Genomic DNA, 27,159 nt, shown 5'->3' with positions numbered 1-27,159 from the left:
AAAAAAAAAAAAAAAAAAGAAGAACAAAAAACAAAAAAACCGTGAGATTGTCGTAAAGTAAAAAGGAAAAGAAACAGATAAGTATAGTTAAAGTTCACCAAAAAAAAAAAAAAAAAAAGTGATGAATGTGGGAGAATTTTGAGGGATTATATGTAAAAAGAATAAAGAAAAAAAATTAAGTTAAAACGTGGGTGTGGATGGATAAGGAATAACATTGAAACTTCAGCTTTTTTTGAGAAGATTGAAACTTCAGCTAACTACTAAAGAAAAAATAATGATGTATTTTAAAAAGAAAACCCCAAAATTTTGTCAAAAGATTGCTTAACTGCTTGTAGTTGGGTTTGACCTTAGAATAAGAGAACTTTTCTTCTTTCTCTTTGAAACCAAACATACAGTTACCTTACCGGTGAATTATAGAAAATTGTTCTCTTCTGTTTTTCACGTACGTTTCCAGAAGCAATTTTTTCTAATGGTTATTGACTTACTGATCCTTTATAAATGGATTAGCTGTTGGGATAGCTCATTTGGGTTTTAGCATATGGCCTGAGATGGGACCAAAGGAAACTAAAAATACTAGCTTCAATGCGATTTAGGCCTCTTGTCAACTCTTAACAAGTTCAAAATTACCATTTATATTTTATTCAACTATAAAAACATAATTGCACTCTAGATTTTTATTAATAAAATATTTATCCTAAGACTCTATTATTTAACATTCGAACCCTTTATGAAATCACCCATAGTGATCAAACAAAAGTTACAAAACCATAAAAGTTATTGTCACTTACTAAATCACTATATCTTCTTGTTCACTACCCAGGGCCGGCTGAAGCTATAGGCCACTTAGGCAGTGGCCTAAGGCCCCCACTGATAAAGAGGCCCCTAAATAGTAATAATATATTATATAATATTATATAATATCCCATCAAAAAAATTGTATAGTTTGAAAAAAAATTGTCTTAATCTTGAATATTTTCTCACATATGAAACTTATTCCGATATTAATGGCTTAGATTTATTTTTAGAACTAAAAGTTTTAAAAGAAGTTTTGCAAATAAATGAAAACTCTCCAATTAATGTACTAAATTATATAAAGAGGTTAGAATCTTTTCCAAATGCATGTATTGCTTTCAGAATATTACTAACTATACTTGTTACAGTTGCTTCTGCATAAATAAGTTTTTCAAAATTAAAATTAATAAAATTCTATTTAAGATCAACTATGTCACAAGAAAGATTAAGTGGATTAGCCATATTACCAATTGAAAAGGAAATGTTAGCGGAACTTGAATGCAAAAATTTAATTAGTAATTTTGCCTCTCAAAAAGCAAGAAAAATAAATTTTAATTGAAAAAAATATATGAATTTATAATTAAATATAATAAAAGGCTCCATTTAAAGATTTCGCCTAGGGCCCCCAAATTCATTGAGCCGGCCCTGTCACTACTGTGAATCTTGTATTTATTTGCTTTAGCTTTTTCTCTTTTAATAAAAATTTTTATTACCTATCAAAAAAAAATTAAATATAAATTTAAGTAACTATTACTAAATTGGTAAGACCAAACACTTTGAATAATCAATTCCCATTAAACCTATCTCTAGAGGATGTTTTGTGTCTCTAGAAAAAGAATATGGATTTCATCTTAAGAATGTGTTTCTAAAATACTATACATGTTTACCTAATGTACTAAGGTTTTGACCATATAATATCTCACTTTGGTATACATTAAAGTAACCAACATTTTATATTAGACTTCACCATCCTCTAAGAATTGTGAGTTTATGTCAATAACAGTCGTGAAATTTATTGTTCAGGTGACAGTAGTTAATAGAACAATAAATCTCATAGTGGTCTAGTTTAATGTACCTTACACACTTAAGACACACTAACATGTCAATTAAAAGTCTACACTTCCTTGATCATGATAGAGGACCCCTAGCTTGGGCCAAAGTCAGAAAGCTTTTTGTGGTATTATCTATTTATAAGACTACAATATCTATTGATTGGTATATATGGAATACCTTTCTTAGTAGACAAGGAATTCAATCTGTTGTTGGTAGACAATGAATCGATTTTCTTTTCACACCAAAAAAATGCAAACCAAATCAAATTAGGAATTTGAGACAATTTCTAGCATGCCCATCCTTGGATCTTGTATGAACTGACTTTTAAGGTTCAGATTCTAATTGAGTTAAACTTACTTTCTCTTTGGCATAGAAACCATACCAAACTAAACAATGGAGTCCATGGAGAGAGAGAGAGAGAGAGAGATAAGCATGTCATATTTGGGTTGGTTGGGAAAATAAGTGTCGTTTGGAAACCCTGAGCGGCCCGGGTTATATAACCGGGATCCAGCTCATGAAGGGCTGGAACCCCATCCGTAAGGCTCCTTTAGTTGTCCAATATGACAACCACTGGGCCACATGCTTGGTTTTGGTTAGGAATGGAAAACTATTGGGTCTAAATACATTTTAAAGTTTTTTTTTTTTAGAAAACATTTTAAAGTATTAGTTCTTTTAAAATCGTTTATGATACCTACCTATAAAATAATAAAGTTTTTATGTTAGTTTTTATTATAAATAATATATTTAGCGATTGTCATTATGACTAATATACTTTGAAATATTAATTGAAACTTTAATGTCTTTTTTATAATTTATTATTTCTATTTTTTCTTATATAAAAGATGTGAAAATATATTTAAAAATGATTTAATTTCTCTATATCTTTAGATCAATATTGCTCATTTGTACAAATTTGTTTCTTTTTTTGTATTTTTATTTAATTATTAAATTATTTATGATATCATTACAGTTCGACCTCAAAAACGTTGAGTCTCTTATTTTTTTAATTCTTTAAATAGTTCGGTTTTTAAAACATAGATACTAACAATGGCCACACTATTTTGTTCAATTGCGAGTGAATGGACTCCACTTATAAAAGCCACCACCCGTTAACCTTTTAACACTAATTACAAAAACATTTTCAACTAATTTGCAAACGAACGCTTGTTACAAAATTCATTAAACAATACCAACTGTAAAATTGGGAGCTCAGACAGCCACAAAACAACAAGAGATGGTTCTTATTCAACCGTAACATGCCTCTCTCTCTCTCTCTCTCTCTCTCATTTGAACAAAGCTACACAAATTTTAACTCCAAATTTAGTTTGTAAGTTGAAAGTATGCTAAAACAATCCTAGCAAGTATTTAGAACCTTTAATACCAAATTTTACGGCTAAGTTGATTTTAACACTAAATTAATCACAAGTGAAAGTGTAAGTGACTTAGCAAAACTTCCAAACACACAAACTACTTTACACAAGCATGGTGATATATAACGCTAGATAAAGTAGAGAGAGGAAGACAAGCAAACCATACATAATACCACAAATGTTATGGAAGAGGAAAACCCAAGCCCCAAGCATAAAAACCTCTCTCCCCCAACCACCCGTTGGAAATCTCCACTAGGTAAAATAGTTGCAGTACATAAGGTATACAATGAACCCTCTCCAAGCCCACTCTCCTACATGTACTTGAACCCTCCAAGCTCTAGCTAGCAACCGACTTCATCGGGCCCTTTCTCTTCCTAGCTTACCGGAGACCCTCCATTGAATCTCCAATGGAATGACCACCAATGAGGATTGGATTTAGGTTGTGGCTTCTCAATTTTCATTTTTTATTGACTCACTCACAAGTTTGTGTTTGTGGATGAGGAATGTGTTTACAGAATCTCTATCAATGGAGTGAAAGAGATGGAAAAGGGAGATGAAGAAATTAGAGAAAAAACTCTCTTTTCATACAAAGGATTGGCTTCACACTCTTGGCACACTTAGGATTTCTAGGGTATGGTCAATACTTATCTGAAGCCCTTTGCCATGCCTCATAGCTGTGTGTGTGATGGTAGAAAAACAGTGGCTGGTGCATTTTGCAGAGGACAAAGATCCCCCAATTTACATGAAAACCCAGAAACTAATACATCACCAAACAATACATTATATGTAAAGTTTTCTCACTGAATAAAGCTAACATAAAAGTATGACTTCTCATAAGTTGTAACATGTTACTCAAAAATAAATAAATTTGTTAATGAAAGTTCAAAGTTTAATTTGATACCTTTTCAAAAAAAAAAAGAAAAATTTTGATACTTTTGAAAATATATGCTTTAATTTGGACTATCCCTAATTTAGTAAAATTCGCCCCCTTTTTTTCCCTTTATTTTTATTTTTTCATTTAAATAAATGATTGGCATAAATAATCTCACTTAGAAACTCAATAATCTTTATAGTAAAATTTGCTTTCTTCTTTTCCTCTATTTTTCCTTTTCTATTTAAATAAATTATTGGCATCATCTTCGTCATCACATACAAACTCAATTTTTGTAGAGAAAAATCCTCAAGCAACGAAAGTTTAAAGAATTCCTAAAGCTGAATTAGAAAAATAGAGAAGCTACAAGCCTATACTTAATATAATATGACATGCTACAAAGAAAAGAACTAGAAATAGTCACAAAAATATTATGAATCATATTAAAACTGAAATAATGCTAGCTATCTGAAGCTTTATTGAAGGCTGTTAATTTCAGATTCAAAAAGGCAATTGTTTCTTTTCAATCATTCTAAACAAAGGCCACTATGAAGATCTTTTTTCTTTCTCTTTCTATTTTTGGGCAAGTAACCACTACGCATATCACTTTCACCTAATTGGGGCTTTTTTTTCTCCTGCCTTCCACAACGGCACTAACTTATGTTTTCTCTAGTACAGATTTAGTAATCAAAGAAAGTATTCAGGCAAATGATAAGTCCAGATGCCCAACTATGTAGTGCAAATTTTGTTTGGTCTATTTGTTTTATCTTTATTTTTCTTTCTTTCTTTCTTTCTTTCTTCCTATATTGAAATTTAGAATTCCTTTTTTTTTTTTTTTTTTTTTTTTTTGAGAACAGAATTCCCTTTTCTATAGTAATAATTGAAATTTATGAAGTTTTTTTTTTTTGAGCCTTTTGCCTCTTTTTCTGACTCAATAAATTTTTTGTTCAATATTCCTCTTTGTAGGAGTGAGTCACCAGTTATTGAAGAGATTGTCAGGAAGATATTTGGTCAGTTGAATTCTATATACTCAAATGTTCACGAGGATTGTGTTGGACTGGACTCTCGTGTGACAGAAATAAAAAATTCATATTTAGGCATTGGGTTGGAAGATGTACGTTTTATAGGAATTTGGGGAATGGGTGGAATGGGTAAAACAACCCTAGCACGAGTCCTTCATCAAAGGATTCATTATCATTTTGATGCCAGTACCTTTATTGGCAATGTTAGAGAAGAAAGTTGTAAAAATGGTCTAATTTCTTTTCAAAAACTACTTCTTGATGATATCTTGATTGAAAGCGATATCCGAATACAGGACATTCGGTGGGGAATGAATATGATAAAGGATAGATTACATAAGAAAAAGGTTCTTATCATTCTTGATGATGTGGATCAACCTGAACAATTAGAAGCATTAGCAGGAAAGAGAGACTGGTTTGGTCTGGGGAGTAGAATCATTATAACAACCAGAGATCAACGTCTATTGGTCACACATGATATGACTGAAGCTGAAATATATGAGGTTAATAAACTGGATAATGTTGAAGCTCTAAAACTCTTTAGTAGGGAAGTCTTCAAGAAGGACTACCCTCCAGAAGATTTCAAGGAGCTATCGACAAATGCTATTCATTATGCTGGTGGACTTCCTTTAGCTCTCAAAGTTTTGGGAGCTAGCTTGATGAAAAGAGAACTGGTTGTTTGGAAACATATCCTAGCTAAGTTGAAAGAATATCCTCCAAAAAAATTGATGAATGCTTTTGCAATCACTTATAATGGCTTAGATTCCAAAGAGAAAAACCTGTTTTTAGATATTGCTTGTTTCTTCAAAGGGGAGAACAAAGGTTGGGTAGCAAGTATACTACAAATAAGCATAGAAATAGATAGTCTTAAGGAAAAATCTCTCATAAACATCTCACGTTTTAGAACATTGTGGATGCATGATACACTACAAGATTTTGGTAGGGAAATTGTTCGCCGTGAATCCCTTTATGAGCTCGATCAACAAAGTAGGTTGTGGCTTAGTAATGATATCTTTCATGTACTGAAACATAATATAGTAAGTTCACTATACCAATTTTTAAGTTTTCTTATCTTATATATTTGGGCAATACAGCTAAGTGTTTCTTATCTAACAATATGCTTATTCTCTCTATCTCTCTCTTTTGTTACTAGGGAGCACAAAAAGTTAAAGGCATATTTCTTAGCTCATCTTTTTTAGGAGAAAAGGAACAACTGAAGGCTGAAGTCTTCTCAAAGATGATAAACTTAACATTGCTTCAAATCAATCATGTCCACCTTCCCCAAGGTCTAGATTATCTTTCTAATGAATTATGTTTCATGAACTGGGAAAAATATCCTTTGGAATCCTTGCCAGAAAGTTTCCATCCAAATAAACTAATTGAACTCATCATGCGTGCCAGTAGTTTAAAGCAACTATGGAATGGAATTAAGGTAAGATTTTCACTAATGCAACAATGTGCTTCTTTTCTTTTTTTTCTTAAAATAAATATTATGTTCAAAATGATCTAATATTCTTTATTTACTTTATATATATATAAAACAGAGTTCAAAGATGTTAAAACACATCGATCTCAGTTACTCCAAGGATTTGATCATGATCCCCGACGTCACTGAAGCCCCAAATCTTCAGAAGCTAATTCTTAAAAGTTGTACAAGTTTGTCTAAGATTCACACATCACTTGGATATCTTAGAAAACTTATTTCATTGAATCTTAATGGCTGTGTATGTCTTGAAAGTCTTCCATGCAAGATCAGCTCAAAATCTCTTGTTATTAATCTTTATGGTTGTTTGAAGTTGAAGAATTTTCCAGAGATTGTGGGAAATATGTCACACTTACCACGCCTTGTTTTGGCTGGGACTATAGAAGGACTACCGATATCAATAAAGCTTTTAACTGACCTTACTCTATTGAATCTGAAAGATTGCAAATCCCTTTTAAGTCTTCCTGATACCATTTGTTGTTTGACATCTTTAAAAACGCTCACTCTATCAGGTTGCTACAGACTTAACAAATTGCCAACAAATCTAGGAAATCTCAAATGCCTAAAGAAGCTGGGAGTGATTGGAATTGCTATAAGAGAACTACCATCATCAGTGGAGCATTTGACTGGTCTGACTTCATTGAATCTAAGTAATTGCAAGGACCTTTTGAGTCTCCCAGATACCATTTGTAGTATGACAAATCTAAAAGCGCTCTCTCTTTCTGGCTGCTCAATACTTGACAGATTGCCAAAGAACTTGGGGAATCTCACAGGCTTGAAGGAGCTAGATGTGAATAAAACTGCCATAAGAGAACTACCATCATCATTGAGGCATTTATCTAATCTTACTTCATTGAATTTAATCGATTGCAAGGAACTTCTGAGTATTCCAAATGCCATTTGTATTATGAAAAATATTAAGACTCTCACTCTATCTGGCTGCCCAAAACTTGAAGATTTGCCAGAGAACATTGGGAATCTCATAGACCTAAAGAAGCTAGAAATTATTGGAACTGCTGTGAGAAAGCCACCTTCCTCCATATTTCTCATAAAAAATCTCGTACTATGTTCTCATGGATGTGAAGGGACATTGTCTATGCAGATTCGAAATCCTGTGCGTTTGGAATTGCCCTCCCTATCTTGTTTGCGTTCTTTAGTCGAACTGGAATTAAGGGATTGTAATCTTCGAGCAATACCTAATGATATTGATAGCTTTCACCTCTTAAAAAAATTAAATTTAAGCGAAAATAATTTTGTTTGTTTACCAGAAAGCATTGTTCGGCTATCCAAATTGAAAGATATTTATATTGAGAATTGCACTAGTCTTCGATGTTTGCCACAATTTCCATTATCTACTCTAAGTATTTGGGCAAATGGTTGTGCCTCACTAGAAACATTACCTAATCAATTAAAACAGGAAAGCATTTTTGAGCCGAATGTCTATCTTCTCAATTGCTTCAAATTGGCTGACAATCAAGGCTTCAGTGACAAGTTTTTAACATTGCTATCATGTTACTTTCAGGTACTCTCTCTCTCTCTCTCTCTCTCTCTGTGTGTCTGTGTGTGTGAAACATCGTGTTTTTTATGTTTCAGGAACTCTGTTATAATGACTTCTCAGGATCAAATAGTTATGATCTCGTTGTTCCTGGAAGAAAATTACCAAAATGGTTTAGCCATCAAAGTGCGGGGGCTTCAGTGACTCTGCAAGCGCCTCCCAATTTTGATGAGAAATGTTTGGCAATTGGAATGTGCGCTGCTTTTGAGCATCTTCCTTCTGGCCTAGGTGGTTTGTTTGATAGTGGATCTCATGATAGAACGAGACATATGCTTTTTTGCTCCATTGCGTTGCATCCAAAAAGTGGATCTGACAGATTCATGGTCTGCACCGACAGTGACTGCATATCATTTCCCTTTCCCGAAAATTTTGGTCCGGTTGAATCAAGACACCTTTGGCTGATATATGTGCGCAGAGAATTCTTCCATAAGATCGAATACAGTGCAAATTCAAATGGGTTGCACGAAATTGAGGAGAATAAATATGATCTTCAGATTAAATTTCATACAGAAGGTACGGGCTTGACGGTTACGAACTGCGGGGCCCATTTTGTGTTTAAGCAAGACATTGAAGATCTCATCCAAACCAACGAGATGGATTTTGTTTCCAATGATTATCATCTAAACTCAGTGGTACCGGCAGATGGAACCTCTAGAGTTGAACCAAGCCATGATGGTAACTATGATGGAGCTGGACCTAGTGGAGAAGGTAGCTCCAGTGATGATGGGGCTGGATGGGGCTGGTTGGGGCTTGACGGTTACGAACTGCGGGGCCCATTTTGTGTTTAAGCAAGACATTGAAGATCTCATCCAAACCAACGAGATGGATTTCGTTTCCAATGATTATCATCTAAACTCAGTGGTAACTATGATGGAACCTCTAGAGTTGAACCAAGCCATGATGGTAACTATGATGGGGCTGGGCTTAGTGGAGAAGGTAGCCCCAGTGATGATGAGGCTGGACCTAGTGAAGAAGGTAGCTTCAATGAGGGATCCTAGCGAAAGTGGGAGCTTTGATAAATTTGGAAGCCTAATAAACATTTGTAAGTCACCATCTTTCTCCATCTCTTTCTTTTCTTTTCTTTTTTTGTTGGTAGTTGCTAAACCATAAGCTGCTGCATCTTTCTCCATCTTACACATCAGGCTGGTATACTTGAATTTCTTTTCATTTTTGATATGTGACTGGGGCCATACTGAATATGATGCAAGTTATTGGACTCTGGGTAAGGAATAACTGTCGCATTGCTAGGACACGATGAAATTAAATCCCTCTATATCCAATGGTAATTGTTCCAACCTTACCGCCACACATCCAAATCCAATTGCATGAACTACCTTAGAAAGCTCCCTTTACGCTGGTAAGTTTGAGATAATTGCTTTCACGTACTTTGATTTTGATTTCCATTCCTGTATCTTTGTTTCTGAAATAACAACAATTCCTTAATCCCAAAGTTTCGAGATTGATTATTTTTTTGCAGTTCTCTTGGCTCACATGCATCAAGTTATTACATTGAGGAATCTCATATGAGTTGGTCCACAAGATGTTGACAAGAAGTTTCGAACTCACAATTCCACGAATATCACGAGGCCTTAAGAACCACTTAGCCAAATCCTAGGGATCAAGATAGATTATGAATCCTCATGGTGAGTTGTATATATTCATTTGATCTTTCCATAATATTTTTCGTTTTAAGGAAAAAAAATTATAGTTACAACAATAATACTTCCAAAAAAAAGAATAAAAAAGCACCGAGAGAGGGGATTAGAAACTTGATTCTCCTGATAAAAGAGAACGTATAATACCACTTAGCAGGCTTTTCCACAATAATTAACTAGCCTAATACTAGAAAGTAGAAAAATCTCCATACGAAGTTTATTATTAGGGTGAGGTACATCGTTTGGTTGAAGTAATTACCATGCTCATCTTTTCCCAATATTAATTATTAGAAGTTCATAATTTATGCCAGTATTGCGTCTATATATATATATATATATATATATAGATCAGTACAGTTAGAAAACATTTTATCTACCTCACACTAATTTGGATCTTTATAATTTACAATAGTTAAATGCATGTTGCACATTTTATGAGAAATATATAGAATATATGATTTACTTGAGAAACATTAACAAAATAAATATTTATTTATTTAATGGGGTATTTTCATAGAACACATATTGAACTGGACAAATCGCTCGAGTTCAATAAATGAAACTGAATTTTGTTCGGACAGATTATATATTTAACAAGAATAAATAAAAAGGTTAATAATAATAATAAAAATCTGGCAATTATACTCAGTTGATTTTCTTTTGTGTTTCTTAAACCAAATTAATGTTTCAGAAGAGGACATATGAAACTAACGCATCAAAAACTGGAAGACATTCCTCGTACTTTATGCTATTAAAAGTTACCCAACCTAGAGATGATATGTAATTGTGCAATTGTTTTCTGATCCTTTCATAAGCAGTTTGTCAATACTACATCAGAAGAACAATCCAACATAGCTATTGAAGCTTCAGTCTGGGATCTATGAGGTGCCTGTTCGTACTGCAAAGTTTTCTAAAAACTCTCTGCTCCAGAAAAAAAAAAAAAAAAAAAAAAAAAAAAAAAACATAGTGCCTATTGTTGAGATTAAGTATCAGCCGAAGTCTAAAAATCCAAAGCCCGTCTACTTCAGACCATGGCATTTTATCTAGGGACTTTTACTGGTTGCATCTGTCTGGTGGAGATTACAAGCTGATGGAGCCATACAAACCATCACATGCTCTGTTTTAATGTATGTATGTATGTATGTATGTGTGTGTAAAATTCGAGTTTTTGATTAATAAGAAAATTGGGATAGTTTTCTTGCAAAATAGCTTTCTCTTTTAACAGAAACTATAGCTCACTAAAGTCTGTTGTATTTAGTGATTCTAGTTAAGCTTAAACCTGCTTGTAATGCTTGTAATTGCATAAACTGAATTCTGTCAACCTTTATTACTTTTTTCAATCAAGTTACCATGTTAATTATTTAGCCACTTCTAGTGATTAATCAATGACAATTTTTTTCCCTTTTTCTTGGTAAACATTAAAGACAACATTGGAATAAATTACATGATTGATATACTCAGTAGAAGATTAATTTCAATAGAAAGAACACATCACATTACATTACATGATTGATATAGTCAGAAGAAGATTAATTTGAACAGAAATCAAGGCACGTAAAATGGGAAATTCCATCATCTGGGGTGCATAATACCATTTTATTGTAACACAAGGAAGCTTGTTTTAACAAATCTTCAAAAGTTTTATTTGGTCCATTCTGTCCTCTTTGGTCCTATTTAGTCCATTCTGTCCACTAAAGTTCTATTCGGTCTAATTCGGTTTATTTGGTATTATTCAGTCTACTTCGGTCTATTCAGTCCACATTGGCCTTATTCGGTCCACATTGGTCTTACTTAGGTCTTATGTAGTCCATTCTGTCCACTTTGCTCCTATTCGGTCCATTCTGTGTACTTTGGTTTTATTTGGTCCTATTCGGTCCACATTGGTCCTTTTCAGTCCATATTGTTCACTTTTATCCACTTCAGTTCTATTCGGGCCATTCGGTCCATATTGGTCCTATTCAGTCCATTTTGTATACTTTGGTTCTATTCCGTCCACTTTGGTACAATTCGGTCTAATTTGGTCTCGTTCAATACATTCTATCCACTTCAGTCCTATTCGGTCCACTTTAGTCCTATTCGGTCCAATTTGGTCACGTTCTGTCCATTTTGTCCACTTCAGTCCTATTTGGTCCATTTGTTCTTATTCCGTCCTATTAATGTTTTTAACGGAAACATTTAGAATTTAAATCCCCTTCCTCATTATAATTATTGAACTATCAAAAAAAGAATAAAATTCTATGTATGTTGAGAAGCACTAAAATCTACTGCACCTATGTTTAATGTCAATTTTGCTTAAATTCTATTGCTTGATTGGAATTAGAGAAATTAGGGTTAGGTTAAGTGCTTCCTTAGGAATTTCTACTTTTCATTGGGTATACACACATGTGAGTGGAATTTTAATGAAGGAAAATATATATATATATATATATATATATATATATGACTTGAGAAATTAACATAGCATATTGAGGCCCAAATTCATAAGCTTAAACTTTTGGGTTAAGTCCTTATATGTTATATTAATTATTGGTATATATCTAATAATCACCCCCTCAGGTGTGAGTCATTGCCTCTTTATAGGTTTTAAGACCTCTTTATGGGTCATGAATAAATTAAGCTTCTCTTTGTCTATGGATTTTTCCTTCCCCTACATGTCATCTGTGGACGTTTTATACATCATTCATGGAATCACGTTTCAAATTCACATGCTCATCGATAGGCAATACTACAATGTTGATCTTTACCTTATGCAATGTATGCTTATTGGGCTGCAACTATATGCACCCCCATTCTTACTCCAACTGTGAAAAAGACATGCTCCTACTCCAACTATGAAAGAGGTCATGATAATCTAGGCCGGTCGTTACTCACCTCTGTTATCTTTAATATTACTTGTTGAGAAGATAACACATTGGAGAGAGGTCATTTGAGGCCATAATATATAACATTTGAACCATTGTAATATATTTAGCTCTCAATTGACCCCTCTCTAAAGTGTTATCTATCCAACAATTTTGATTTAGTTAGGATTTACAAGGTTAAAATTAGTTATGTGTAATCACTAAAAAGTTAAAAAGAAAAGCAAAATGGCTTATTATAATGACACAAATTAAAGAATTGCAATTTTTAACGAATGTATAGTTAACAAAAACAACAACAATAATTAAGTTTTAATCTCAAAAAAAAAAAAAAATTGTTCCCTAAAAAAAATCTCAAAATTTTTGGGTAGCCTATGATTTCACACCAACCTCTTAAAATTGGCTAAATCTTAAATGTGTATATATATATATATATATATATACATTTTTTTCCATCATTATATTTCAATATATGAATAGTTAATAAATAGACAAACTACTGAAATCAAGGAAATTAGTCTTTTTCATCCTTTTGCTAAGTTTATCCACATATATATCCGAAAGTATAATCCAATAACAAATCAGTCGAGTTGAACTTGCAATGAGAAAATTATTACTTGTGGTAGTGGACCCAATTTCATGTCTCTGAATCTCTGATAATAGGATAAGACAAGCTGGGTTTATGTTTTTATTTGGCCAACTAGTGTGAACTGAGTGATACTAATGATTAAAAATGCTCATGAAAATATGGTTGATTTCCTTGTCAAAGGAGACTTAATTATTGTATGATTGTTGAATGTAGCCTCAGAGATGATGAGAATTATAAAATTCTGGCCTCTATGATACAATCCTAGCCTCCATTCCACTTTATATTTTACCGATTTTGAATTGTAATAAATCTCTAGAATATATTTCATAGTTTAAATTAAATATTACAATGTATTTAGTGTATCATTATATAAAATTTCAAATTATGTGATACTTTCTACACAGTTAGATATGAAAAATATAATTTTAACCATGAAGTGCATAAAATAATTAAATTATTATATATATTGAAACTAGTAACCATATTAAATAGGTTTAAGTTAGTTCTTATTTTGAAACATTAGTTTAACGTTATTTTTCATTCCGAAGATGTAAATTTATTTTTCAAATTGTTATTAGTATAAAGAAATTATAAATATAAGCTTCTATTATATAGTTTGCAAAAAAAAAAAAAAAAAAAAAAAAACTAAAATGATAAACTAAAAAATTCTTATCAAAAAAATTTCTTAGTTGGCTTATTTTTCTTAATGAAATTTTCAAAACTCTCATAAAAAAAAAAAAATAAAAAAAAAAAAAAAAGAGTCTATATTATAAAGATTAATGGAACAGTCTCATATCATAGAGAACAGTTCAAGTTAATTAATAAACCGTATTAAACTAAAATCCTAATTACAGTAGCTAAAATTAAAAGATGTATGGATTGAAAGGAAAGAAGCATTTAAATGATTGCATAATTGATTTTAATTGTGTTTTAGATATTGTATGTCAATCACTTGCTACTTGCATAAACTTACTTTTAGCTAGCACATTTGACTTTTGTTGAAATTAATAGTATTATAATTGACGGGTTTGAAAATTGGGCAAAATAAGAATGTAGATGTTTTTTTTTTCTTGATAGAGAAGACGAAGGTTTTATATGATTTGAGACAGAGACAATTGCATTTTTATTATTGGTTTATGTATAACGAACGTACATATATACTAACTTAGGCCCTTTTGTTATAGTGGTACTTTGGGTTAAGTAATGTATTTGGGTCTTGTGAGTGAGTGTAATTAAGTGTGTGTGTTTAACAGTTAGTTTATTTCTTAAAAAAAAATACATATATACTAACTTCGCATATCAAATATACTCAATCGTAGTTGTATTCATTTATTTTGGTTGAATAAGTTGTAGCTTTTTTTTTTTTTAAGTTGTAGCTATATTGATTCTCCACCAAAAAAAAAAAAATGTATACCTTTATTAATGTTCTATGTAAAAAACACATCATATATATATAATTAAATAAAAAAGAAACAAATAACTTGGAATATAAAATTTCTTGATCAAATGTAGTTGCTTTAAGCTTTTACAATAATTGAAACAATGTCCAACAAAAGATAAAAGCAAATTTTATAATTAATAACATGCATTTAAGAATATAAAAAAAAAAAAAATTATCCACTTAAGCTATTAAAAATAATTAAATATTTTTCAATTCGCTCAATTAAGTAATAGATTACTAATTTGGCCTAATGGTAAGGGCTTGAGCTAACATGCCTCAAGGCATCGGTCAAATAGCCCCACTAGTAGCATGTTGAAAAGCTACACTAGTTGCACCCCTCTAACAATTTTTTCTTCACCAAAATTTCTTTTTTAAAGTAACAGCTTTTTATTCTTAATTATATTAATTTTGACAATTTGCATTTCCTCTCTTTCTAACAAAATATCTTTCTTTTAAAGAAAATCTAGTAAAATGTAATATAAAGGAAGTTGATTCCTTATTATATCATCATAACACATAATAAGTAACATACATAGGTCATAAGATAATTTTGTACAAAATATTTCAAAATTCCGTTCATATCACGCTAGGGCATCAGCTAGCGGATATAAAAGCAAGAATCTTAGTCATAGTGGCCTAAGGTCTGTTGTCCCAACTTCCAAGAAGGAAGAGAATATACTATTCTTGTATTAATTTCCATGTATTTTATTGAAAATGGATGTATTTCTATGTATTAATTATCCCTAAATGGTGCATTAATTACTCAAATAAAGAATTTATAGACTAAAATGACAAATACCACTATTTTTGAAAATATTTTGCAATTTACCACCATTTTTGAATTTTTTTTTTTTTTTTGATGTCCTATTTTTGAAATTTTTTGAAGTAACTGGAGTTCATGCATGAACTCGAGTTACATCAAAAAATTTCAAAATTTTTTCATGGTACTCGAGTTCCATGAACTCAAGTACCATGGAAAACTTGATTTCCACAAAATCGAGCTTCAAAAAGGTGGTAGATTGCTAAATATTAAGCAAATAGTGGTAGATCCATACATATTTTCCTAAATAGTAGAATATGGCCATTTTGGCCGAATTTATATGTTTGTTTTTAGGGTCATGTTAACGGATGCCCTTAGAGAAATTGTTAGCAAATAGTGGTAGATCCATACATATTTTCCTAAACAGTGGAATATGGCCATTTTGGTCGAATTTATATGTTTGTTTTTAGGGTCATGTTAATGGATGCCCTTAGAGAAATTGTTAATAAATCATAATAAGAAAGTTTTGACACTACTTTGATATAAAATATAAAAAACTGTCAACGACATTTATTATTTTATCACTCTCCCAATAAAATTTTTCTAAAAATAGCTTCTAAACCTTTAGGGCATTGGTTAACATTTCTCTAATATATAATTTGAATAAGAAATCATTTATTTGGAATAAGAAGACATTTAACCTTATGTTTAGTTGCTTCAAAAGGTTTCTCAAAAAAAAAAAAAAGTTGCTTCAAAAGGAAATATTATAGAATACTCTTGGAGTATACTAAAATGTGTACACCCCATTCGCAAGTCTTATGATGAATTTAGACCCACAATTATGTGAGAGTGAGTACGTATTTATTATACTCTATTCTATAATTACACCTTTGACAACAATTAAAACAAAAACCATCAAAAGTCAAAAGAAAATTTAATAGTACTTGTAATAAAAATATAACATAATTTTATGTTTAAATAAATTGAAATACTTGAACAGTTTGTACTATGTAATTAAATAGAGTATAAATAGAGTAAATTGATTTATTTTCATATATTTATTATTTCTAAGGTTTTTCCAAGTGCCAATTTCTTGAGAAGGAATGAGACTTCCATGAAAAATGTTAAACAGTATGAGTAATGCTACAGTCACAAATTATTTTATAACATTTTTACAAATTGTTAATGTGACTAATTTCTTATTGGTTTTCATCTAGGCCCACCATTAATATCATTTTTTTTATTTACCAATAACTACTCACAATGTCAGCACTTTGTAAATTTTTTTGTAAAAAAGTTTGTATCTCTAGCATTACACAAAGAGTATTACAAGTTTTATTATATAAAATTTACAAATTGATGTGACAATGAATATAATTGATAGACTTCAACTACCTCATAAATAAATATTTGAATTTCCCTTCATGAAACTTCTATTTATTTAACCTTCCACCTCATCAAATATTTGGCATTTATGTCAATGTATTAATTAATTTTCATATATTAATGGAGTAATTAATTTTTTTTTTCATGTATTAATTATTCATAATTGGGCATTAATTATTTATATAAAAATAATTTATATGGTTTCTTTTTATAAAATTTATATTGCAACAAAAATTATTTGGAATACTTATAATCAAGAATAAAAAAGAACTTCTCAAAAAAAAAAAGATAATTGTAATTGTAGGGCGTAAATGATTTATGGGCCAAGCCGAGGAGGATTATGGCCCAAGTTCAACAAAATAGCCTTTGGGTACCGCCGAGGGTAGTTCAGTCCTCGGCAGACCCAAAGTTCCCCCTCATCAAGAAGGGTAAAAATGGTATAAAACTGAAACTCGGAAAAAAGATCTAAAATATCCGGGGAAAGCTGCTGTTATTATCATTTAATGTTCTGAACCTGACAAAGCCGCATTCTTTGGCTTTTACAACCACCCCCAACGACTTTGAATATGGGCTGATGGGACAAGTATCAATCTAGGAAAGGTTGATCCAATACGTGGACGAAGGACAATGAACGCAGGCAAATATAAAAGGAAAAATAAGCAACCTAAAGAGGGGGAGGGTGGGAAAAATGGCCAAGAAACGAGAGCCTCCCAGCCCACCTCCATGAGAAGTACTCTAGAGGTGACGATCATTTAACCTTGTAGGAATCCCCTGAAAAACCCACCGCCTATCGATCAAGGCCTAGCCTTTCAAACCCACGCTCTACAAATGATATTGTTAGGGCCGTTTTACGTGCGAACCCGACGTTGTTACGGTCCGCCACGAATCGTGTCCCTACAGTAATTAAACTTAAATTAGTGAAAATAATTAAATATTTGTAAATTTATTTAAACAATTGGCTCATAGCTATTCTTTCTTTCTAATAACATGTAATATAATTGAAGTTGTCTCCCCAAATATTATAACACATAAAAAGTATTATACATGAGATATGATATTATTTCTTACAAAATATTTTAAAACACATTGCACATCACACAGAACATCAACTAGTAGGTTAACTTGGCATGTCAAATGCACCAAATGAGTTTCTATCTTGACACATGCACATAACTGCTCCATGGAATTTTTTTCTTTTAAATGAAAGAAAGAAAATAATCAAAATATTCTATTAAAAATATGTAAGGACAAGGCCAACCTTCTGTGCCATGTGGGCCCAACAAGTGCCCATAAAATGAACCCCTTGGAGGACTGGAGCTCTTGAATTTTCTATCATTCAATTCAATACCCTCCCTTGGAGAGTCTGCTAATTACCTCATAGTGTTGACATGGATTGCCAGGATGAAACTTTGGTTTAAAAGGTCTGCGAGTTGTATGAGCAAATCTCAAGCCTTGAAAGCCTCAAGCCTTCCAAAGATGTCAACACTATCTTCACAAAACTTGTGCTCACATGCATGCCACCAAATCCTATTGATGTAACCAAGCTGTGCAAAAAGGTGGAAGAAAGTCAAAGCTCATTAGGCTTTGTGGTGAGGCTGAGGGACTTTTGGAGAGTCACTACTCTACCATTTTAGGCTCATATCACCCACTTGACCATCTCAATATTTTTCCTTACTATTCTAATTATCTCAAACTTAGCCTCCTTGAATTCAATATACTTAGCCAACACTACACCCATATGTCCCTAGCAAAATTGCCTTTGTGGGCTCAGGTCCCCTTCCTCTTACCTCAATTGTCTTGGCCTCCAATCACCTTACCAACACCGCCTTTCATAACTATGATATTGACCCTTTAGCCAATTCACAGGCTATTGGCTTATTTTCATCTGATTCAGACTTATCCAAAAGAATGTTCTTCCATACGAATAATGTAATGAATGTAACCAATGCTCTAAAAGATTATGAAGTTGTTTTCTTGGCAGCTCTAGCTGGCATGGACAAGGAGGACAAGGTTAAATTTGTTGTTCATTTGGCTAAGTACATGGCTCCAGGAGTTCTTTTGATGCTGAGAAGCGCACATGGGGCTCGTGCTTTTCTCTATCCAGTGCTTGATCCTTGCGATCTTCGTGGATTCGAAGTTCTTTCTGTGTTTCATCCCACCAATGAGGTTATTAACTCGGTTGTCATTGCACGTAAATATGCAATGCCTGCAAACTCACTTGAGGAAGGTCTTGGCCCCATTATGCTGCCTAACAATAACAAGTAATCGTATTGGATAAATGTTGTTGCACATACGCTGTTAATCCACACAGCTTTGTCTGAAATCATGACTTCAAGTCATGACTTCAAGTCACAACTTCAATTGTTTCCGGAGGCGTGTGTGCAAAACAGTGTAGATGAGGGTCATGTGTAATAAACACCTCTCCTAGCACTATGACAAAATTTTCTAATGTTTAGTTTTCAAAGGTGATCAATGAATTACTAGTTGGTACTGAAATGAGCTTGGGAGCTTGTAAGCCCCAATTGGATATTAATTGGATTTGGTTACCAATGTTCTCAATTCTAATTCTGCCTACATGTGTACAGATTCCTGAAGTTAACTTTTAGAAATGTTCTGCTAGATATCAGTATGGGACAAGGTGAATAAGAAGCATGGATCAATTAAAATCTATGCATAACATTTCATCCTATTTTCAATGAAGTAACACATGAATTAATATAAGATAAATGGCGAAGCTATGTAATTCAGCCTATTTTTAAGAAACTTACCACATCTTATGATACTAACATGTTAGTCTATAATCTTATTAAAAAAAAAACATATGAGTTTACAAATAGTTATTTATTGGGACAGTTTGAGGAAAATCTAATTGCGACCTTAGTGGATATAGTCAATAGAAGATTGATTTGAACAGAAATCAAGGCACATAAAATGGGAAATTCCATCATCTGGGGTGCATAATACCATTTTATTGTAACCCAGGGAAGCTTGTTTTTAACAAATCTTCCTATGTAGTCTATTCTGTCTGCTAAAGTTCTATTCGGTCTAATTCATCTCATTCGGTCATATTCATTCCACTTCGGTCCATTTAATCCACATTGGCGCTATTTGGTTGACATTGGTTCTATTATGTCCACTTAGGTCTTATTTAGTCCATTCTGTCCGCTTGCTCCTGTTCGGTCCATTCTGCCCACTTTAGTTCTATTTAGTCCTATTCGGTCCACATTAGTCCTTTTCGGTCCATTTTGTTCACTTTTATCCACTTCAGTCCTATTCGGGCCATTCGGTCCACCTTGGTCCTATTTAGTCAATTTTGTCTACTTTGGTTCTAATCAGTCTACTTTGGTCCCATTTGGTCTAATTTGGTCGCGTTCAGTCCATTATATCCACTTCAGTCCTATTCAGTCCACTTCATTCCAGTATGTCCACTTTGGTCCTATTCGGTCTAATTTGGTCACGTTCTGTCCATTTTGTCCACTTCAGTCCTATTTGGTCCATTTGTTCTTATTCAATCCTATTAGTGTTTTTAACGGAGACATCTAGAATTTAAATCCCCTTCCCCATTATAATTATTGAACTATAAAAAAAGAATAAAATTGTGTGTATGTTGAGGAGCACTAAACTCTACTACGTACCTGTGTTTAATGTCAATTATGCTTAAATTCTATTGCTTGATTGGAATTAGAGAAATTAGGGTTAGGTTAAGTGTTTCCTTAGGAATTTCTACTTTTCGTTGGGTATACACACATGTGAGTGGAATTTTAATATGAAGGAAAAAAAAAAAGACTAGAGAAATTAACATAGCATATTGAGGCCCAAATTCATAAGCTTAAACTTTTAAGTCCTTATATGTTATATTAATTATTTGTGTATACCTGATAATCTCCCCCTCAGGTGTGAGTCATTGCCTCTTTATAGGTTTTAAGACCTCTTTATGGGTCATGAATAAATTAAGCTTCTCTTTGTCTATGGATTTTTTTCCTTTCCCTGCATGTCATCCATAGGCGTTTTATACATCATTCATGGAATCACGTTTCAAACTCACATGCTCATCAATGGACAATACTACAATATTGATCTTTACCTTATGCAACGTACGCTTATTGGGCTGCAACTATATGCACCCCATTCTTACTCCAACTGCAAAAAAGGCATGCTCCTACTCCAACAACGAAAGAGATCATGATAATCTAGGCCAGTCGCTACTCACCTCCATTATCTTTAATATTACTTGTTGAACACATTGGAGAGAGGTCATTTGAGGCCATAATATATAACATTTGAACCAATGTAGTATATTTAGCTCTCAATTGACCCCTCTCTAAGGTGTTATCTTTCCAACAATTTTGATTTAGTTAGGATTTACAAGGTTAAAATTAGTTATGTGTAATCACTAAAAAGTTAAAAGAAAAGCAAAATGACTTATTATGATGACAAAAATTAAAGAATAGCAATTTTTAACGAATGTATAGTTAACAAAAACAACAACAATAATTAAGTTTTAATCTCCAAAAAAAAAAAAAATGTTCCATCAAAAAAAAAAAATCTCTAAATTTTTGGGTTGCTTATGAGTTCACACCAACCTCTTAAAATTGGCTAAATCTTAAATATATATATATATACACTAGTTATAGGCCCATGCGTTGCACGGTTTTATGAAAAAGCTTATAAAATAAATGTATAAATAATTATATATTTTAATAGATTCAATAAAGATAAAAGAAAAAATTATCAAGTGTAAATAAGTATCTCACTAAAATAAGGGGTAAGATTTCTTCCTAAAACTAAATTAAATTGATAATTCCAAATTGAATTTTAAATTGATAATTATTATTTTTTTTTTAAACAACGTACTAAACATTTGATAAATCTAAAATCAATATAATCCTGATAATATTATAAATTAAAATTAAAGTTGATAATTCAAGAATACATGTGTAGAACATCTTGATAATTTGATGTAACATAAAACTCAAATAAGAAAATTGTTAAAATTAATCTATTAATTCTAACTATATTTAATCATTAATTCTAAGACCCTAACCCTAAGCATATAAATTAGATTAAAGCTAAGAAAATTAGTTTAAACAAAAGGCAACCAATACTCAAAACCTAATCAATTTAATAAAAACAAAATACAAAAACAAAGGAGCCTTTAGAAACTTGACAATGTTTTCAAATGTTTTGAATTCATTAATTAAAATCACATGAAGACAAAAAACCAATAATAACACTAAAGAAAATAAACAAAATGAAAATAATAATAATAAAAGAAGAAAGAATGCATACCTGCATTGTCATGAGATTTAGGCATTCACATATTGAAATAAGCTTCACTCCAAAAAGAATATATAGGGTTATATATATTGGTAGAGTTCCATTTGAAATATAATTCATTTAAATCGTATTGAAATTAAAGATATCTAATCAATGTGTTTGTTTTTATCCCATAAAAATTGGAATTAAAAAAAGGTCAAAAGGAAAAAAAAAAAAAAAAAAAAGTTGATTCAACATATCATAACATATAACAAATTAAAAATTAAAAAGAGAGAGAGAGAGAAAGAGAACGTGATTGATAGTTATAAGGAATTTTGATATATATATATATATATATATATATTAAATGTCATCAACGTAGAAATTATCAAATTAATGGAGATATATACTGTTTTTTGGAATAGATAGAGATTATCAAATTATTGAAGATATATACTGTTTCTTGGGATAGATGAAAAAGGGGGTACGGTACCCACCTTAATCTTCACCGTTGATTTAACATTGTTTAAATCTTGACCATTGGTAAAATTTTAAGGGATACTGGTTACTGGCTAAACAGGTTATATATATATAAACCAAAAAAAAAAAACAAACCAAAAGAACATAGAATCATTCACGCATCAACAACGCCTCTGGTTTTCTTCTCTACTCTGTCTCGTCTCAATGCTAAAGCCTCTCCAGCTCTGTCTCAATGCTAAAGCCTCTCCAATCCAACCTCAAATCCACATCCAATCCAACTCAGCAGCACTTCTTCCGTCTCTCTGCCCTTTTGTTCGAAGTTTCCACCATTTATCAAATCTAAAATCTCAATACGTCTCATCCTTATTCTTTAATTTTCCATATGGGTTTTTTAACTGTTGCCATTTGTTCTCTGTATGGCTGAATTGTTATTAATTTTTTTTTTTTTTTTTTTTTTTTTTTACCTTTTGGTTTCGCAAGGTTGCTAGGAACAAAACCAATCTATTATTCCATTTGGTTCATAGCAGGTGAGAGAATAAGTTATTGTATATACTTGAATTAGTAAAACTTCTAATTGTATGTTTAATACTGATTTCAATTTGGTTTATTTTTCTTTATTTTGTCTGGCTGGGTTTGTTAGTATTGTCGTTTATACTATTTGGGTTATTTATCATAGGTTTTTCTGGCTGGGTTGAACAATTTGGGTTTTTTTTCTCTAGCTTGGCAGGAGTTGGATAATTTCTCTGGGTAAACCCCTTACAGTCAGAATTAAATTGCTTACTGAAAAGAGGAAAAAAAATAAAATATGTGTGTGTGTGTGTGTGTGTGTGTGTGTGTGTGTGTATTGATAACCTTTGGGCCAAATTATCAGTTGAAGCAGTGAAGTGCCTCGCTTTGACCCTGGTCATTAGAGTGTGAAGGGGGTTTATGTTGTGGGAAGAAAAGTTCCAATGGTTGACCAAGTATGATATTGAATATTTTTTCACCATGTTCCTTGTCCACCTATAATCATGAAGTCCTGAAGTTTTGAAATTCAACCTTTGACTTGGTATTCTGAATTCTTTATATAAATATCATTTCTTTTTAGGTATTGATGGTGAAAATTTTCCAATTTTTCTTAGAAAATGAATACAAAATTTAAATAACATTGATGAACTAGCAAATGCTATAATATATTGCAAACATTAATATAGAATATGTTTTATTACTCTCTTAGTCCCTCTTGTGTAACTTTCTCTTTAAAGTTTGATATGCATAAGGTAATTGCTTTATGTTAGTTTTGAATGCAGCTTGGTTGGTGATTTTTGCCTAACTGGACTTTTTAAATGTCAGAAAAAGCGTGGTGCTAGAAAAGACCGTACTGGTGAAGAAGAAACATGGCAGCTATCATGTTTTTACCCCATGATTGAGGTAAAATAAACACGAATTTCCTTTCAGATGGTTCTATGTATATAGGACATGCCTGTCATCATTAGATATCCCGTATTTGGGAGTACCTTTGTGGTCTTGTTTTGGCTAATGGTGATGTTTACAATTTGCTCCCACTATTATATTTGCTTAAGGTTGTCCATTTTTGTTAGTGATTTAAGACCTGAGAGAAAAATCATATTAGTCAACGTTTGCATGTCTTAAATATATCTTGCTACCTTGAGAGTATTATGGCAATGGAGGACTTATGTGTGACCAATATCTTTTCTACATTGGAAATTAAATTGATGGGATTGGCTACATTGCCATTCGCAATATCAGTGGCAGTTAGTATATGCAATCAATGATTGATTCTGTTGTTTAGTCTATGGTATGTTAATTTTTTATCTTGTTGGTAGAATAAAAGGCATATAAGAACAGAAAAAGTGGAGTTAGATAGTGTCTAGCAATGTGTCCAGAAATATTGCCAATGATCTGGACAAGCCATGAACTTAGCCAAATGTGGACTACTCTTTGCTCCAAGGAATGTGAGTAATGGCATGGTGAACAAGCTTTTGTCAAAGGTCTAGTTTCAAAAGACTTGGTGCCAATTTGAAATATCTTGGGTCTCCTCTATTCTTAAACCAGAATGGAAGCAAAGGATTTTTAGTTTTTCAACCAAAAACTGGAAAGCAAGCTAAGTGGTTAAGCCAATAAATGTCTTTCCTGAGATGGCCGTGTCACTATGATTAAGTCAAGTTATAGCCTCAAGCTATTTCCCTCTACCTTCAAAGATATCATCTCTGCATTCTTGGCAAAAATCAGTTGGATGATTGTTGTTAGTTTTATATCTATATAGGGATCATTATTTGAGTGTCTGAGTAAATTTATTACTTATACTCTTATATACTTGGATGAAACATTAGGAGTAAAATATTTTTGATTTAGAAAATGAATTTTTATTTGGTTTTTCAATTACAATTAATTGGTTGACCATTGTGGAATTTTTTTGGGTTGTAGGTACATGATTGGGAAGCTGCTTTTGAAGTTGGATACTATTAAATTCATAGCAGCAAATCATACCATAATTTCAGCTTTGAACTATATCTTAAAAAAAACAAAAAACATTTTCCACTTTTTATTTGACTGTCTATGAAATGAATCTTTATACTTATCATAGTCACTCTTGTGTACTCATTTCTTTTGGATTAAGGTATTTTACACTACCTAATAGCAGCAACGACTGCAATGGCAACCCAACCTAGTGGCTGTAGTGATGCTTGAATAGTGAAAATGCCCATGGGACAAGATTAAGTAGCCTAACTCCCTGTTTCATCTTTTCATTTTATGGAAATTGATTTATATCGAAGTTTGTGTTGTGCTTGTGGTTGGAGAAGAACACCTACTCTAACAGATGCACGCTTGTGTTATTGTGATGGAATTTGGAGTTGATCAGACATGTGGCCCTCTTGTCCACATTAGCTGCCATATTTGTTATTTTTTAGGGTCTATCCTGACTGAGTTCATTTACTTGATATAAAAATTTTGATTTATCTTAGTTTTGGTTAAATGTGGAATCAATTGGAAAAAAGAATTATCTTTTCTTTTTTCTAAGATCTAATCATATTAGCTTCTGCCTGTCTCTTTGCATCTGCATTTTTTTAATAAGTGAAGGATAGAAGTTAAATAAGTAATGACTAATGAACAATGTATGCAACTAAAAACATAAATACAGATATATATCAATTGTTTTGGTTAAACTTCATTTTTTGGTTATTGTTATCACATTGTTAGTTTTCGGAATAATGTTACTGGATTGGAGTTGGTATTAAGTTCATCTTGTTATCACTGGTTCTTTTTAGTTGTTTGCTTTATGTTTGCTGATATGAAAAACTCTTTGAGAACTGATCTTAGAAGCAAACCCTGAGTTCTTAGTCATGTGGCTTAATGGTTAGAAATTTTCTGTTCTAGGTTCTGTTTTTTTTTTTTTTTTTTTTTTTTTTTTTTTTCAGCTGCTAACCAAAACAATATTTTTATGGAACTATGACATGAACATCTGAGGTAATTGGTGTAGTCACTTCCTTTTTGCTTGTCTAATGTTTTCTGTTTTTCATTTCAGCTAGTGCTTATATACCTGGAGCACTAGATTTGATGACTGACTTACTTCACAACCCCCAATATAAGACTATGGATTATGGTTTCCATATGACAATTACAAAATGGGATGAAGTTGTTTCAAAAGAAATGGAAATCATGGTTAAGGAAAAAGGTTGCTTTTCTTATATTTTATGTTTGTATTGTACGGATTTCATCTTACATTAGACCTTTGTGAACAATTCTTTAATTTCCTTTTTGTCCATTTCACGTGAAATCTGTTTAAGTTTTCATGTATGTGCCAACTTATAGGTATAAACTCTTTCAAGTTCTTCAAAAGCAGGTATTAACTAAACATCCTAGTTAGGAACCTACAGCCTTATGGGCTAGTGTTATTTTCCATCGCAGCTTGTTGGTTGCATAAAATAGCCCTAATAATGATGAAAAAAAATACCCATAGAGTTCTCTAGAAGAAGCCATGATATCACCTGTACATATTCTGCTGACTTTATTTCAGCCTCATGGATGCTCTCACTAGCCTACTTTCAAATATTTCTTGAACGCATTGATTTGATCCCATAAGCAGGACTGCCACCCCATAGCATGTTGCTACCAGAGGTTCAGTTGTTGTTCCACTTCAACCCACAGGAACTTCTTTGATCAATTTATTTCCCCTGTTGTTAAGGTGGAGAATTGAACCAAGAGTTCTCTTTCTTTATTGCTAACCAAATTCCAATTGAAATGAAATGTTTATGATGAATCAATGCTATTTAGGAGGACCTAATAATAGTTCATTAATTCAAATCCTTGATTTTCAAAGTTAAGGGATGCTTATATTGGCAAACTTCAAGATGCTGTTCATGTCTTGTGACAACCTCATAGGGTGATACAAGTTGAGATGAGTGTAGATAAGTGTTTACCATAGATTTGGATAGAAGGAAAATATGAGAAAGAAGGAAATGGAATTAGGAGTTATACACCCTCTTGACCATGGATCCATTTCTTTTAATAAATCACGAGTGCGTTAATAATGAACTAGTTCTTTAATTACAATGTTATCGAATGGTGCAAATATTGCAATAAGTCCCAA

At 32.1% G+C, this 27,159-nt stretch overlaps 2 protein-coding genes, 1 long non-coding RNA gene and 1 pseudogene across 4 annotated transcripts in view; all 4 read left to right on the top strand.

The window, feature by feature from the left end:
* LOC115980244 (TMV resistance protein N-like) overlaps positions 1–8,931 on the top strand; it is a 10,688-nt gene extending 1,757 nt beyond the window's left edge. Inside the window, exons 2-5 of the mRNA XM_031102520.1 lie at positions 5,053–6,142; positions 6,259–6,537; positions 6,650–8,110; positions 8,182–8,931. Of these exons, the coding sequence (XP_030958380.1) occupies positions 5,053–6,142; positions 6,259–6,537; positions 6,650–8,110; positions 8,182–8,931 (3,580 nt within the window). The remainder of the gene's footprint in view (positions 1–5,052; positions 6,143–6,258; positions 6,538–6,649; positions 8,111–8,181) is intronic.
* Positions 8,932–9,394: 463 nt separating this feature from the next.
* On the top strand, positions 9,395–10,734 carry LOC115982451. The gene is made up of 3 exons (XR_004089622.1): positions 9,395–9,500; positions 9,621–9,786; positions 10,617–10,734. It is a non-coding gene; the product is annotated as an uncharacterized LOC115982451 (long non-coding RNA).
* Positions 10,735–18,214: 7,480 nt separating this feature from the next.
* LOC115980243 lies at positions 18,215–19,097 on the top strand (annotated as a pseudogene).
* A 3,624-nt stretch (positions 19,098–22,721) lies between these two features.
* LOC115982450 lies at positions 22,722–25,463 on the top strand. 2 transcript variants are annotated; one of them, XM_031105060.1, is made up of 4 exons: positions 22,722–22,918; positions 23,048–23,095; positions 23,858–23,978; positions 24,996–25,463. In XM_031105060.1, exons 1-4 carry the CDS (start codon positions 22,773–22,775, stop codon positions 25,035–25,037), a joined length of 357 nt encoding a protein of 118 aa, XP_030960920.1. In that variant the 5' UTR covers positions 22,722–22,772; the 3' UTR covers positions 25,038–25,463. The 2 variants fall into 2 exon arrangements, 1 of the variants encoding a protein (XP_030960920.1); XR_004089621.1 differs by lacking the exon at positions 22,722–22,918 and having other exon boundaries at positions 23,043–23,095; positions 23,901–23,978.
* Positions 25,464–27,159: the final 1,696 nt, after the last annotated feature.

The sequence above is a fragment of the Quercus lobata genome, chromosome 3, assembly GCF_001633185.2.
Source record: "Quercus lobata isolate SW786 chromosome 3, ValleyOak3.0 Primary Assembly, whole genome shotgun sequence".
Taxonomy (NCBI): Eukaryota; Viridiplantae; Streptophyta; class Magnoliopsida; order Fagales; family Fagaceae; genus Quercus; species Quercus lobata.
Note: the sequence above shows the minus strand (reverse complement) of the source record. Positions and strands in the feature narration are given on the sequence as shown.